The 17,413-nt window shown below is 42.3% G+C and overlaps 1 protein-coding gene across 1 annotated transcript; it reads left to right on the forward strand.

Annotated features, from left to right (window-relative positions):
- The first annotated feature begins 3,578 nt into the window (after positions 1-3,578).
- On the forward strand, positions 3,579-13,915 carry LOC135567451 (ribonuclease inhibitor-like). The gene is made up of 4 exons (XM_065014842.1): positions 3,579-3,584; positions 11,246-11,793; positions 12,078-12,251; positions 13,673-13,915. The coding sequence occupies exons 1-4, from the start codon at positions 3,579-3,581 to the stop codon at positions 13,905-13,907; spliced, it is 963 nt and encodes a 320-aa protein (XP_064870914.1). The 3' UTR covers positions 13,908-13,915.
- The last annotated feature ends 3,498 nt before the right edge of the window (positions 13,916-17,413 follow it).

Below are 17,413 nucleotides of genomic sequence, written 5' to 3' on the forward strand. Positions count from 1 at the left end.
CTGTTGGAAAACGTCAGAAAGAGAGAAAGAAGGAAAGGAAGCAGTCCGTTCTGAACTGCTTCAAGGTCAGAAGCTGGTCATGATGTTTCTCTGAAACAGTAAAGACTAAAGTTGGTCATGATGTTTCTCTAAAACACAGAACAATAAAGTTGGTCATGATGTTTTCTCTGAAACACAGAACACTAAAGTTGGTCATGATGTTTCTATAAAACACAAGACTAAAGTTGATCTTTATGTTTCTCTAAAACAGTAAAGACTAAAGTTGGTCATGATGTTTCTCTGAAACAGTGAAGACTAAAGTTGGTCATGATGTTTCTCTAAAACACAGAACACTAAAGTTGGTCATGATGTTTCTATAAAACACAGAACACTAAAGTTGGTCATGATGTTTCTTTAAAACACAGAACACTAAAGTTGGTCATGATGTTGCCTTAGTGTAGCAGAAATCTCAGTGACCGATTGGTAAACTCTGATTTACCCAGAATACCTTGCACAACATCTATTTGCTCCTCTACCAGATGGAAACTATAAATTTAAGGGCTGCAGTGGCACTTACAGATGTAGATTAACACCCAAACAGGGAAACAGATCCAATCAGAGGTGTTATCACCTCCACTAAGGCAGTTATTTATCCTTGTGGTAAGAATTATGTGGGTAAAACTAAGCGCTAATTTAAAGTATGAATCTCGGAGCATCATAGCACCATTAGGTGTAAAAACTTGACGTACCCAGTTGCGGCCCACTTTTTGGAAGCGATTTCGTCCCTACGTTATATCAGCATCGATAAAGCCAGTCTTCAGACCTGAACCCAATAGAACATCTTTGGAGGGAGCTGAAAGTCCGTATTGCCCAGCGACAGCCCCGAAACCTGAAGGATCTGGATTAGGTCTGTATGGAGGAGTGGGCCAAAATCCCTGCTGCAGTGTGTGCAAACCTGGTCAAGAACTACAGGAAACGTATGATCTCTGTAATTGCAAACAATGGTTTCTGTACCAAATATTAAGTTCTGTTTTTCTGATGGATCAAATACTTATGTCAAAAACGCAAATTATTTACTTAAAAATCAAACAATGTGATTTTCTGGATTTTTGTTTTAGATTCCGTCTCTCACAGTTGAAGTGTACCTATGATAAAACTGACAGACCTCTACATGCTTTGTAAGTAGGAAAACCTGCAAAATCGGCAGTGTATCAAATACTTGTTCTCCCCACTGTATATCTAGATCTAATACTTGTTCTCCCCACTGTATATCTAGATCTAATACTTGTTCTCCCCACTGTATATCTAGATCTAATACTTGTTCTCCCCACTGTATATCTAGATCTAATACTTGTTCTACCCACTGTATATCTAGATCTAATACTTGTTCTACCCACTGTATATCTAGATCTAATACTTGTTCTACCCACTGTATATCTAGATCTAATACTTGTTCTCCCCACTGTATATCTAGATCTAATACTTGTTCTCCCCACTGTATATCTAGATCTATACATTTCATAACATCAGACTGCTCTAACAGGGAGGAGGAGGAAGGGGAGGAAGATGGGGAGGAAGAGTGGGAGGAGAGAGAAGGAGGAGGAGGAAGAGTAGGAAAAGAGGAGGAATAGGGGAGGAGAGAAAAGAGAGGGAGGAGTGAAAAGAGGGAGGAGGATGAAGAACAGGGGGAGGAGAGAGAAGAGAGGGAGGAGGAGGAAGAAGAGGAATAGGGTAGGAGAGGGAGGAATAAGAGGAGGAATAGGGTAGGAGAGTGAAGAGAGTGAGAAGGAGGAATAGGGGAGGAGAGTGAAGAGAAGGAGAAGGAGGAATAAGAGGAGGAATATGGGAGGAGAGAGAAGAGAGGGAGAAGAAGGAATAGGGGAGGAGGGTGAAGAGAGGGAGAAGATGGAATACATGATGACTCCTTGCTGTCCCCAGTCCACCTGACTGTGCTGCTGCTCCAGTTTCAACTGTTCTGCCTTATTATTCGACCATGCTGGTCATTTATGAACATTTGAACATCTTGGTCATGTTCTGTTATAATCTCTACCCGGCACAGCCAGAAGAGGACTGGCCACCCCACATAGCCTGGTTCCTCTCTAGGTTTCTTCCTAGGTTTTGGCCTTTCTAGGGAGTTTTTCCTAGCCACCGTGCTTTTACACCTGCATTGTTTGCTGTTTGGGGTTTTAGGCTGGGTTTCTGTACAGCACTTTGAGATATCAGCTGATGTACGAAGGGCTATATAAATACATTTGATTTGATTTGGAATAGGGGAGGAGAGTGAAGAGAGGGAGAAGGAGGAATAGGGGATGAGAGTGAAGAGAAGGAGAAGGAGGAATAGGAGGAGGAATAGGGGAGGAGAGAGAAGAGAGGGAGAAGGAGGAATAGGGGAGGAGAGTGAAGAGAAGGAGGAGGAGGAATAGGGGAGGAGAGAGAAGAGAGAGAGAAGATGGAATAGGGGAGGAGAGTGAAGAGAGGGAGAAGGAGGAATAGGGTAGGAGAGTGAAGAGAGGGAGAAGGAGGAAGTGGGGAGGAGAGTGAAGAGAGGGAGGAATAGGGGAGGAGGAGGAAAGAGGGGGAGTAAAGAGAAGAGGGTAAAAGCCCGTCCAGGGCCGATGACTCATCACAACACCTGAGGTGCTTAGTGATGACATCACCACTACTGTGACATCACGACCCTGACTGATGATGGCATTAACAGCTCATGGCAAAAGGTCCCAGCATTGATATAGTGTACCACACATGTGTGTGTGTGTGTGTGTGCGTGTATTAGTATTCTGTAAAAGCCCCCAGTGTTCCTTCTCTGTCCAGTATAAATATAAACATTTAAACACAGAAACACACGTCAACACGAGACACTAGATGCTTGATGTCCTCAGTCTTGCAGTGAGGAGCAGAATGAACAGTGTAATGCTGAATGTTACGTGTTAACTCTATATAGACAGTGAGGAGCAGAATGAACAGTGTAAGGCTGAATGTTACGTGTTAACTCTATATAGACAGTGAGGAGCAGAATGAACAGTGTAATGCTGAATGTTACGTGTTAACTCTACATAGACAGTGAGGAGCAGAATGAACAGTGTAATGCTGAATGTTAACTCTATATAGACAGTGAGGAGCAGAATGAACAGTGTAATGCTGAATGTTACGTGTTAACTCTATATAGACAGCGAGGAGCAGAATGAACAGTGTAATGCTGAATGTTACATGTTAACTCTATATAGACAGTGAGGAGTAGAATGAACAGTGTAATGCTGAATGTTACGTGTTAACTTGAAAACACAATGTCAAAAACAAAATGAAACTGCTCCCGAAAATGATTAAATGATAAAACTATAAAATGTATGTGTTGATGTACATAAATTGGTCATAAAATGTGATCTGATCTTCATAGACACAACAATAGACAAACACAGTCTGCTTCAACTAATAACACACAAATTATTGTATTTTTCTTGTCTATATTGAATACATCATTTAAACATCCACAGTGTAGATTGTAAAAAGTATGTGAAGCCCCAGGCTAATGACTTCTCCAAAAGCTAATTGGAGTCAGGAGTCAACTGACCTGGAGTCCAATCAATGAGACGAGATTAGAGATGATGGTTAGAGCTGCCCTATAAAAAAACACTCACACAGTCAGAGTTTACTGTTCACAAGAAGCATTGCCTGATGTGAACCATGCCTCGAACAAAAGAGATCTCAGAAGACCTAAAATTAACCTATTTAATCCCATCAGTCACAATAGTGAAGAAAAAAAATGCTTTCAGTTATAAGGTTCTATAAATGTTACTGAATGACATATCAATGTATTTCCAGTTATAAGGCTCTATAAATGTTACTGAATGACATATCAATGTATTTCCAGTTATAAGGCTCTATAAATGTTACTGAATGACGTATCAATGTATTTCCAGTTATAAGGCTCTATAAATGTTACTGAATGACGTATCAATGTATTTCCAGTTGTCACGAACCGGCTCAAAGCCCGTAACAAAGGGAGACAACGTGGAGATAAGGAGTAGCAAAATATGTATTTATTACCTAAAGCAACTAAGTATAATATACAATGGTGTGTGTAATCAGTAATCAGTAGTGTAAGTGAGTGTTTTGCATGCATGAATGTGATAATGCAGGGTGATGAAAGGTGCCAAAGCAAACAAACAAACGGCCACCAAGAACCACAACACAATCTACAAAGGGTGTCTGCATGGAGAGAGTCTCCTCCATGAATGTGGAAGAGGTCTATTTATCCTGGGAGACACCTGGCCCAGGTGTTTCCCATGTAGCTGACGACCCTCCCAACTCCGCCCACCGGCATCCTAATAAGGAAACAAGAACAAAGACAGAATACGGCAGACAAGAGTGGGAGGGTCGTCACATTCCCCCCCATAAAACCGGGGACCAACAAGGACCCCGGAACAACATACCGGCCTCCCGCGTCCCAAATTGACACAGGCCTCTGCGTCCCAAATTGACACAGGCCTCTGCGTCCCAAATTGACACAGGCCTCTGCGTCCCAAATTGACACAGGCCTCTGCGTCCCAAATTGACACAGGCCTCTGCGTCCCAAATTGACGAGGGGTTATGTGTTCACACCACCTGCACCAACCAACCTCCTCCCCAGACCTCAGCAACCTTTGTGCATAGGAAGCAATATTTTAAGAGGAAAGAAGAACACAAGACCAGGAGGGAACAGACAGGAAAGATAGAACATGACAACCCGAAACAATGGTCAGTCTCGTAAACATTCAGGAACATGGCACAAAAGACCAACAGCTACAAGCTCCAACGAAAAGAACATCAGGGTCCTTCTTAATTTTTACAACTCATAATGATTCATAGTCACTTCCAACGATTCATAGATTTCACGTGCCCTACTCGTCAGTGGCACCTGCCAATAGCCTTTTAACAGGTCAAATTTGCTCACAAACTTAGCTGCACCGACTTGATCAACACAGTCCTCCATCCGAGGAAGAGGAAATGAATCTGGCTTTGTGACACTGTTTACGTGCTTTTACACCTGCATTGTTTGCTGTTTGGGGTTTTAGGCTGGGTTTCTGTACAGCACTTTGAGATATCAGCTGATGTACGAAGGGCTATATAAATAAATTTGATTTGATTTGATTTGATTTACCTTACGGTAGTCCGTACAAAAACGGTTTGTTCCATCCGGTTTACTGACCAAGATACAGGGAGAAGCCCAACTGGAGAAAGAAGGCTCTGCTATCTTACTCTCCAGCATGTACTTGACCTCAGCATCCAGACAACGTAGTTTCTCTGAAGAAACTCTATAGAAGCGCTGACGAATGGGGTCAGCACCTCCAATGTCAATATCATGTTCTATTAAGTTTGTACGTGTAGGTGTATCAGAAAACAAACCTGGAAATCTCTGAATCAGACCAACCATCTCTTTCCGCCCATCAACAGGTAGGTGAGTGAGAAGACTGTCTAAAATATCCAGTGTTTCTGAATTTTTCAATCTACCCCGCAATATACAATCGTCAGGACCAGGAACATCTTCCTCCTCATGCACAGATCTAGCACGACAAGAATCCAAGGAAACAACGGTATCAGCCAAAAGAACAGGTTTTACCGTCCTCTGTAGAATCCCACTGTTCAGTCTCAGAGGAACGTGCATAATAGGGTTTTAACAAATTTACATGGCACAGCTGGTGTGCTTTCCTCCGTTCTGGAGTGGCAACTAGATAATTTTGCTCAGTGTACTGGCGCACCACTGTATATGGACCTTGAAACTTGGCTTGAAAAGGAGAACCAACAATTGGCAGCAGAGCAAGAACCTGGTCACCTGGACTAAAGTGACGAGGTTCAGTTCGGTGATCAAATATGCCCTTCATCCTCTCCTGTGAAGATGATAACTTCTCTTTAGCCATTTCACCAGCGGCATACAGCCGTCGCCGGAAATCACACACATACGATAACAGGGACTGAGGAGGCTCGGGAGACTTCCAGTCATCCTGGAGAACAGATAAAAGTCCACGCACCCTATGTCCAAACACAAGGTCATTTGGACTGAACCCTGTGCTCTCCTGTGAAACTTCCCTAGCGGCTAACAGTAACCAAGGCAACCCCTCCTCCCAATCCTTATCCATCTCAGTACAATAAGCTCTCAACAAAGACTTAAGTGTTTGATGGAAACGTTCCAGTGCTCCTTGACTTTGCGCGTGATAGGCGCTAGACAAATTGTGTTTAATATGGAGCTGTTGAAGAACCTGACCAAACAGATTAGAGGTAAAATTAGATCCTTGATCACTCTGAATGACCTTAGGGATTCCAAACAATGAGAGAAACTGAGTCAAAGCTTTTAACACCGATTTAGTCGTGATAGATCGGAGAGGATAGGCAGCAGGAAACCTAGTGGTCTGACACATCACAGTGAACAGGTAACTGCTACCCTTTTTAGAACGAGGCAGAGGACCCACACAGTCAATAATCAGATACTCAAAAGGTTGGCTGAGTACAGGAATAGGAAACAATGGTACTGGTTTAATAGCTTGATTAGGCTTACCAGTTAATTGACAGGTGTGACAAGTTTTGATAAAATCAGAAACGTCCCTCTTTAATCTAGGCCAAAAGAAATGTCTTAATATGCGATTGTAGGTTTTCCTCACCCCCATATGTCCAGCAACGTCGCTGTGAGAAGTTTCCAACACCAACTCACGAAGCTTAACTGGTACAACAACCTGACTAATTGCCTCCCCCAGAAAAACACTATCATGAGACACCCACTTTCTCATCAGGACATCCTCTTGGAGAAAATAGCCATGGGCGACATCTCCCAACTGTTCTATAGGCACAATTTCATCACGCAACTCTTCCAACGTGGGGTCATCCCGTTGCGCATTGATTAGATCTGAGCGGGTTACAGATAACGGGATAACAGGGAAAACAGTGACATACTTTGTATTATTATCATTAGTCGGCGCAGTGACCAGTTCGCCACGGCTCATAGAACGTGTCACTGCACACGCAGAGAACACCTCTGGGAAACTCTGTACACTCTCATCAGGCATCCCAACAAATAACGGCTTAGTGGAAACCACTAGAGATGGAAACACGACAGGCCATACACGCTCACCAGCCAAGTTATTCCCAAGGATAACATCGATACCCTCAATAGGCAATGAAGGACGCACACCCACTACAACTTCACCCTTCACCAGCCCACAATCCAACATCAGTTTATGCAATGGAACTGACAGAGTGTTCAAACCTATTCCCCTAATTAGAACACTATTCCCCGAATCAGTCTCAGCAGAAAAGGGTAACACAGACTCCAACACAAATGATTCAGAGGCACCTGTGTCTCTCAGGATCTTCACTGGCACTAGGTCTTTACTTCCTAACATAGACACAAAACCTTCCGTAATGAAAGGTAAATAGTCTGGATCAATATGGACTTTCACATTCTCCTGGGCCTGAGGAAATTAGTCGTGAATGAACTGATGTGGAACAGGTGCAGCTAACGCAGTAGGCTTAGATTTAGCGTAAGCACCCTTTGATCTGAGAAGTGGACATTCGTTTTTCCAATGACCTGAACCTTGACAGTAGTGACACTCCTGCCCAAAGTCAGCTTTACCAGGGGAGTCAGGCTCAACCCTAGTTGAATAGAACTCTGCCCGAGAACCAAAGTATCTCGGTGAGCGAATCCCAAATCTATCCGAACTCCCCCACTCTTTCCGAATACGGGGCTCTGCAAAGACACTTTTGTGAGTCAACACATACTCGTCCGCCAAAACCGCAGCTTCAGCAACATTCTTTACTTTCTGTTCATTAATATACGTGGCAATACGATCAGGAATTGTGTCCTTAAATTGCTCTAACATAATCAGATCACACAGCCCTTGGAACGTCACAACTGCAGAGGCGGAACACCAGCGATTAAACTGTAAAGACAACTGTCGCGCAAACTCAACATGAGTCTGGTTATCATCCCTTTTTAAAGTTCTAAATCGTTGGCGGTAAGCCTCAGGGACCAATTCATAAATCTGTAACACAGCCGTTTTAACTTTATCATAACTGGCACTGTCGTGTACACTAAGAGCTGAATATGCTTCCTGCGCTTTACCAGTCAGCACACACTGCAACATTAAAGTGCGGTCAGAATCAGGCCAACTCCTAGCGTCAGCAACCCGCTCAAACAACGAAAAGAATGTCTCGGGGTCCCTTTCATTAAACCGAGGCAATAACCGTAAGTTCCCAACAATATCAAATGTCTCTGGGGCACGACCAAAAGCGGAACTACCCCTAGGTAAATCTGGGTCACCTTCCCAAAACAAACTCTCCCCTGAGATCTTTCCTACCCTAACCAACTCTATACGTTCTTGTTGCAACTTGATTTTAGCACGCTCCATATCTTGTTTAAATGCCAATTCCTTTTCATATTTTACACGATCATGCTCTAGCTTCTCACGATCATGCTCCAGCTGTAACAAAAGCAGTTCTTTCTGCTGTTCAAAAAAGAAGGCTACTAGGACTAACCGATGGAATGGCCATTGTAACGTTATGGGGAGACGACAAATCCTCAGCAGAGGCTGGCCCAGTGGTAACTTCAAGAATACCACTCTCCATCAGATTGGCCTTCAATATCAACCTAATAGAATTCTTTAGACGTTTATCACTAATCTCAACCTCGTAGTGTTCCGCGACCTTTAACAGCTGTTCTTTAGTACCTAAATCTAACAATTCCTCTGATGGAGAGCGAATGAACTTATCTACATAAGACGCCATAATCACACAAAAAAAAATCTCGCTCTTCCCTTCTGCTGAGCACACCAGACCACAACCCGAGAATTGACAATCACCTGAGCACCACAGAAGAGAGATGAGATACGGAGCTTCCCCAAAACCTACAATAACTCAACCTAGTCTTCGTGCAGATTTGCGGGAATTTACGCACTGTAGCCCGCTGGCAAGGAAATAGAAATCCCCAGCATGCTGGCAAATTCCACCAAGCCACGGATGTGCCCCCGAGACAACTGCTCAGTCCACAGACACCACACAAAAATAACAAACATTAACCATGCCCAACATATTCCAAAAAATGAAACACGTCGCTAAACCTATCAGGGGAAAAAGGCTATAGCTCCGGGTATCAAGTTCCACTACCCTACCCAAATCTCCCACCGAGGTACACAGCAGATTACTCACCTCAGACTGACGTCCCAACAGAAAGTAGAACTAGAGTTCAGGCTAGGCAGGGCCTGGAAACTAACTATTATAGTCTCTCCAACACAGCACACAAACCAAACAACAAAAGGCAACCAATACTGGGCCTATCAAACTCAAACAAAATATGCAAACCAAACACGTACCTTCACGGTCTCCCAAACCAATAGTTCAAATGTCCCGGATGAGCCCCCACTTGTCACGAACCGGCTCAAAGCCCGTAACAAGAGACAACGTGGAGATAAGGCGTAATAAAATATATATTTATTAAATAAGTAACTAAGTATAAATTACAATGGTGTCTGTAATCAGTAGTCAGTAGTGTAAGTGAGTGCCTTGCATGAATGTGATAATGCAGGGTGTTGAAAGGTTCCAAAGCAAACAACCAAAAAAAACACCAAGAAAAACAACCACATCTATAAAGGTGTCTGCATGGAGAGAGTCTCCTCCATGAATGGGGAAGTGGTGTATTTATCCTGGGAGACACCGGGCCCAGGTGTTTCCCATGTAGCTGACGACCCTCCCAACTCCGCCCACCAGCATCCTAATAAGGAAATAACAGAGAGAATACAGCAGACAGAGTGGGAGGGTCGTCACAACCTAGTGACCTCATCAAGTAGCAGCAGGGATGTGTTGTGGTGATTCATTTAGAGAGAGAACATTAATAATACCATCAATAATAGCAATAATAATATAATCAGTCACACCAGTCTGTAATGCATTATGAAAACATTTACAGATTTAGACAGTCAGTTACGAGAAGAAATTATTATAATTTACAACTTTATAACAGTCCTACAATACTGTAGACATTAAAACAGACGTAATATTAATATCCTCTGTGTTATTTCTAGATTCAGATGAGCTTGCTGTGATTTGCCAACGTGAACTCAAATCTAATCTAAAGAAGAAGTTTCAATGTGTATTTGAGGGGATCGCTAAACAAGGAAACCCAACACTTCTCAATAAGATCTACACAGAGCTCTACATCACAGAGGGTGGAACAGGAGAGGTCAATAATGAACATGAGCTGAGACAGATTGAGACCACAACCAGGAAACAAGCAAGACCAAAGACTGCAATCAAATGTAACGACATCTTCAAACCCTTAACTGGACAAGACAAACGTATCAGAACTGTGCTGACAAAGGGTGTCGCTGGCATTGGAAAAAAAGTCTCTGTGCAGAAGTTCATTCTGGACTGGGCTGAAGGAAAAGCAAACCAGGATGTCCAATTTGTATTTTCATTCCGTTTTCGGGAGCTGAATTTGATGAAAGATGACAAACACACTTTGATTGAATTTCTCAATCACTTCTCTATGGAAACCAAACAATCAATAATTTCCAACTACAACAAGTACAAAGTTCTGTTAATCTTTGATGGTCTGGATGAGTGCCGACTGCCCCTAGACTTCCAGAAGAACAAGATCTGTTGTGACGTCACAGAGTCAACCTCAGTGGATGTTCTGCTGACAAATCTCATCAGGGGAAATCTGCTTCCCTCTGCTCTCCTCTGGATCACTACCCGACCTGCAGCAGCCAATAAGATCCCTTCATGGTGTGTTGATCAGGTGACAGAGGTACGAGGGTTCAATGACCCACAGAAGGAGGAGTACTTCAGGAAGAGATTCAGTGATGAGGACCTGTCCAGCAGAATCATCTCACACATAAAGACATCAAGGAGCCTCCACATCATGTGCCACATTCCAGTCTTCTGTTGGATTTCTGCAACAGTCCTTGAACACATGTTGAAACATAAGAGAGAAGAGATGCCCAAGACACTGACTGAGATGTACACACACCTTGTGGAGTTTCATACCAAACAGAAGAATGAAAAGTATCTTGGGGAAGAAGAGACAGGTCCACACTGGAATAAAGAGAGCATTCTGTCACTGGGAAAACTGGCTTTTCAACAGCTTGTGAATGGCAATCTGACTTTCTATGAAGAAGACCTGAAAGAGGCTGGAATTGATGTCAATGAAGCCTCAGTGTACTCAGGATTGTGCACACAGATCTTTAAAGAGGAATGTGTGCTGTACCAGGACAAGGTGTACTGCTTTGTTCATCTGAGCATTCAGGAGTTTCTGGCTGCTGTATATGTGTTCCTCTCATTCATCAACAACAAAGAGAATCTACTTGACAACCTGCAAACAAAAGACAATCCTGAAGTTACTGTCTACAAGAGTGCTGTGGATAAAGCCTTACAAAGTGAGACGGGAAACCTGGACCTTTTCCTCCGCTTCCTTCTGGGCCTCTCACTGGAGTCCAATCAGAAGCACTTACGAGGTCTACTGACAAAGACAAGAATCAGCTCACAGACCCATGAAGAAACAGTCAAGTACATCAAGGAGAAGATCAGGGAGAATCCCTCTCCAGAGAGGAGCATCAATCTGTTCCACTGTCTGAATGAACTGAATGACCATTCTCTAGTGGAGGAGATCCAAAGCTTCCTGAGCTCAGGAAGTCTCTCAAAACCCAAACTGTCACTTGCACAGTGGTCAGCTCTGGTCTTTGTGTTGCTGACTTCAGAAAAGGAGCTGGATGTGTTTGACCTGAAGAAATTCTCCAGATCAGAGGAAGGTCTTCTGAGGCTGCTCCCAGTGGTCAAAGCCTCCAGAGCTGTTCTGTGAGTAAATAAAATGACATATACGAACTAATCATCAGGAAGAAATATTAATTTTAGAGAAAAATATGTATTATAATATGTATATAATATTATATTGAATGACATATTGAATAAATGCATTGATGTTCACATTAGTATAACATTATGACCATGCAATTCTTGGAGACTGAAGTTAAATCTATATGTTGTTTGGGAGAATAAGCCAAATTAATCTGCCATTGTCCTGCTACACTACTCATTAAATTAACAGTGTGTTTGTGAAGTCATGATGATCTCTTTTTCAGCCTGTCAGGCTGTGGAGTCACAGAGGAAGGCTGTGCTTCTCTGGTCTCAGCTCTGGAGTCAAACCCCTCACACCTGAGAGAGCTGGATCTGAGTAACAATGACCTGAAGGATTCAGGAGTGAAGCTGCTCTCTGCTGGACTGGGGAATCCCCACTGTAAACTGGAGACTCTGAGGTCAGTATTCCTGTAGTTGGTCAACAAGTGATAACTGTTCACCAGATCCACATGTGTTTACCAGACACACATAGTCCACACCATATGTGTTTGAACAGTGGAGCTTACAGTTTTACATTTGGTGCTATGCTCCAGCATTTTGGATTTGAGATATAATGTTTCATAGTAGGAGACAGTACAGAATGTCACCTTTCATTTGAGGATAATGGTGAGAGGTTAGCATGTTTTGTTGTAGCCTCTGTTATTGGTAATGGTGAGAGGTTAGTATGTTTTGTTGTATCCTCTGTTATTGGTAATGGTGAGAGGTTAGCATGTTTTGTTGTAGTCTCTGTTATTGGTAATGGTGAGAGGTTAGCATGTTATGTTGTAGCCTCTGTTATTGGTAATGGTGAGAGGTTAACATGTTTTGTTGTAGCCTCAGTTATTGGTTATGGTGAGAGGTTAGTATGTTTTGTTGTAGCCTCTGTTAATGGTAATGGTGAGAGGTTAGCATGTTTTGTTGTAGCCTCTGTTATTGGTAACTGTGAGAGGTTAGCATGTTTTGTTGTAGTCTCTGTTATTGGTAACTGTGAGAGGTTAGCATGTTTTGTTGTAGCCTCTGTTATTGGTAATGGTGAGAGGTTAGCATGTTTTGTTGTAGCCTCTGTTATTGGTAATGGTGAGAGGTTAGCATGTTTAGTTGTATCCTCTGTTATTGGTAATGGTGAGAGGTTAGTATGTTTTGTTGTTGCCTCTGTAAGTTTCTTACTCATTATTATTCATGATTCATTCATGATCTTTCTCAATCATGCCAGTCACAGGCTGATGTAGTCAGACCAAATACTAAACTTTTGACTACTTTAATACACTATAAGTTAATTGGTCAGAATACTTATGACTTCTTCAAATGGGGGACTAGATACATAAAGTGCTTTCATTTCTAAACGGTGAAACAGATATGTATTAAAATACCCTCAAATTAAAGGTTACATTATATACTGTCACCTCATATGAAACATTTGATCTGAAATCCAAAATGTTGGAGTATAGAGCCACATTTAAAATGTTAGCTTCACTGTCTAAATAGATATGGTGTGGACTGTATACTCAATACAATCTAAATCTGATACCTCACTGTCTCAATAGATATGGTGTGGACTGTATACTCAATACAATCTAAATCTGATACCTCACTGTCTGTCTTTTGACTGATACTTCTTTTTAAAGTGGTCTGGTCAGTCTACTCAAAAATGTGTACTCTATATTTTTTCGTACAAGTAATATTATGATCATTTATAATAATGAAACATTAATTCATTTATGAATAGATATGGAAGGTTTCAGGACACTGATATATCTGAATATGTTGAAAAAATATACTGTCACGATTTTCACCTCCAAAGAATATCAGTGTGATTTTAATATGATTTGACTCTTTGCAGGCTGTCAGGCTGTCTAGTCACAGAGGAAGGCTGTGCTTCTCTGGTCTCAGCTCTGAGGTCAAACCCCTCACACCTGAAAGAGCTGGACCTGAGCTACAATCACCCAGGAGACTCAGGAGTCAGACTGCTCTCTGCTGGACTGGAGGATCCACACTGCAGACTGGAGAAACTCAAGTATGTAGAGGGTTTATGTCAATGTTCATATCAGACATGTTTGACTTATCAGGCTGGTTAAGACAAACATTCTTACCACCACTTGGACAAAGTTATATGCTGACTGTGTTTGTGTCCAATGTGTGTGTCCTCTTCAAACACAGACTGAACACACTGGACACTGTAGTGGAAGTTTCCTATATTTACCAAATCATGAGACCAAACCACCACACAAGTCAGAGTTATCATAAAGTCCATCTTTAATTATATGAGCTCTATCACAACCCTGTGACTCTCAGATCAATTCAGTGTCTATAAATACATTCTCTGAGAGTCCTTTACACATTGCAACTGAGATCCTTTATAGCAAAGACACACATAGCCAGACAGCATTGGCTATAAATTATCGTTCAGCTTTGTCTCCTAAACTATGTTCTTATCTCGCTCTTGGTACCACTCAGGACCATAAACAAAACCTCACCAACAGGCATATATCAAATACACCCCTCCTGGACAGGATCACAGAGACACAGTGACTGGCACACAGACATTGTGGAGCCAAGAGATAATTGGTTCCCTCAATTATCCATTTACATAGTTTAAAAGATATGTTTACATATGAAGACCAGCTTGACCTCTCCCCCCTCTCTGCGGCCCAAGTAACTGACCCCAGGACAGAGAAAGGATAACTGCAAATGGCCACCACTATAGTACAACAAGATACATTCTGATGAGAAGTAACTGACCCCAGGACAGAGAAAGGATAACTGCAATGGCCACCACTATAGTACAACAAGATACATTCTGATGAGAAGTAACTGACCCCAGGACAGAGAAAGGATAACTGCAAATGGCCACCACTATAGTACAACAAGATACATTCTGATGAGAAGTAACTGACCCCAGGACAGAGAAAGGATAACTGCAAAATGGCCACCACTATAGTACAACAAGATACATTCTGATGAGAAGTAACTGACCCCAGGACAGAGAAAGGATAACTGCAAATGGCCACCACTATAGTACAACAAGATACATTCTGATGAGAAGTAACTGACCCCAGGACAGAGAAAGGATAACTGCAAATGGCCACCACTATAGTACAACAAGATACATTCTGATGAGAAGTAACTGACCCCAGGACAGAGAAAGGATAACTGCAAATGGCCACCACTATAGTACAACAAGATACATTCTGATGAGAAGTAACTGACCCCAGACAGAGAAAGGATAACTGCAAATGGCCACCACTATAGTACAACAAGATACATTCTGATGAGAAGTAACTGACCCCAGGACAGAGAAAGGATAACTGCAAATGGCCACCACTACAGTACAACAAGATACATTCTGATGAGAAGTAACTGACCCCAGGACAGAGAAAGGATAACTGCAAATGGCCACCACTATAGTACAACAAGATACATTCTGATGAGAAGCAACCGACCCCAGGACAGAGAAAGGATAACTGCAAATGGCCACCACTATAGTACAACAAGATACATTCTGATGAGAAGTAACTGACCCCAGGACAGAGAAAGGGATAACTGCAAATGGCCACCACTATAGTACAACAAGATACATTCTGATGAGAAGTAACTGACCCCAGGACAGAGAAAGGATAACTGCAAATGGCCACCACTATAGTACAACAAGATACATTCTGATGAGAAGTAACTGACCCCAGGACAGAGAAAGGATAACTGCAAATGGCCACCACTATAGTACAACAAGATACATTCTGATGAGAAGTAAGAAGTAACTAGTACAACCCTGGATGAGAAGTAACAGGACAGAGAAAGGATAACTGCAAATGGCCACCACTATAGTACAACAAGATACATTCTGATGAGAAGTAACTGACCCCAGGACAGAGAAAGGATAACTGCAAATGGCCACCACTATAGTACAACAAGATACATTCTGATGAGAAGTAACTGACCTCAGGACAGAGAAAGGATAACTGCAAATGGCCACCACTATAGTACAACAAGATACATTCTGATGAGAAGTAACTGACCCCAGGACAGAGAAAGGATAACTGCAAATGGCCACCACTATAGTACAACAAGATACATTCTGATGAGAAGTAACTGACCCCAGGACAGAGAAAAGGATAACTGCAAATGGCCACCACTATAGTACAACAAGATACATTCTGATGAGAAGTAACTGACCCCAGGACAGAGAAAGGATAACTGGCCACCACTATAGTACAACAAGATACATTCTGATGAGAAGTAACTGACCCCAGGACAGAGAAAGGATAACTGCAAATGGCCACCACTATAGTACAACAAGATGCATTCTGATGAGAAGTAACTGACCCCAGGACAGAGAAAGGATAACTGCAAATGGCCACCACTATAGTACAACAAGATACATTCTGATGAGAAGTAACTGACCCCAGGACAGAGAAAGGATAACTGCAAATGGCCACCACTATAGTACAACAAGATACATTCTGATGAGAAGTAACTGACCCCAGGACAGAGAAAGGATAACTGCAAATGGCCACCACTACAGTACAACAAGATACATTCTGATGAGAAGTAACTGACCCCATGACAGAGAAAGGATAACTGCAAATGGCCACCACTATAGTACAACAAGATACATTCTGATGAGAAGTAACTGACCCCAGGACAGAGAAAGGATAACTGCAAATGGCCACCACTACAGTACAACAAGATACATTCTGATGAGAAGTAACTGACCCCAGGACAGAGAAAGGATAACTGCAAATGGCCACCACTATAGTACAACAAGATACATTCTGATGAGAAGTAACTGACCCCATGACAGAGAAAGGATAACTGCAAATGGCCACAGAGAAAGGATAACTGCAAATAGTAGTACAACAAGATACATTCTGATGAGAAGTAACTGACCCCATGACAGAGAAAGGATAACTGCAAATGGCCACCACTATAGTACAACAAGATACATTCTGATGAGAAGTAACTGACCCCAGGACAGAGAAAGGATAACTGCAAATGGCCACCACTATAGTACAACAAGATACATTCTGATGAGAAGTAACTGACCCCAGGACAGAGAAAGGATAACTGCAAATGGCCACCACTATAGTACAACAAGATACATTCTGATGAGAAGTAACTGACCCCAGGACAGAGAACAGATAACTGCAAATGGCCACCACTATAGTACAACAAGATACATTCTGATGAGAAGTAACTGACCCCATGACAGAGAAAGGATAACTGCAAATGGCCACCACTATAGTACAACAAGATACATTCTGATGAGAAGTAACTGACCCCAGGACAGAGAAAGGATAACTGCAAATGGCCACCACTATAGTACAACAAGATACATTCTGATGAGAAGTAACTGACCCCAGGACAGAGAAAGGATAACTGCAAATGGCCACCACTATAGTACAACAAGATACATTCTGATGAGAAGTAACTGACCCCAGGACAGAGAAAGGATAACTGCAAATGGCCACCACTATAGTACAACAAGATACATTCTGATGAGAAGTAACTGACCCCAGGACAGAGAACAGATAACTGCAAATGGCCACCACTATAGTACAACAAGATACATTCTGATGAGAAGTAA

Source organism: Oncorhynchus nerka, unplaced genomic scaffold (assembly GCF_034236695.1).
Source record: "Oncorhynchus nerka isolate Pitt River unplaced genomic scaffold, Oner_Uvic_2.0 unplaced_scaffold_2029, whole genome shotgun sequence".
In the NCBI taxonomy this organism is placed as follows: domain Eukaryota; kingdom Metazoa; phylum Chordata; class Actinopteri; order Salmoniformes; family Salmonidae; genus Oncorhynchus; species Oncorhynchus nerka.

Excerpts from the sequence above, each read along its gene's own strand:
- LOC135567451 (XM_065014842.1), top strand. Across the intron at positions 11,794-12,077 it reads AAAGCCTCCAGAGCTGTTCT|CCTGTCAGGCTGTGGAGTCA; the intron begins GTGAGTAAATAA and ends TCTCTTTTTCAG. Across the intron at positions 12,252-13,672 it reads TGTAAACTGGAGACTCTGAG|GCTGTCAGGCTGTCTAGTCA; the intron begins GTCAGTATTCCT and ends GACTCTTTGCAG.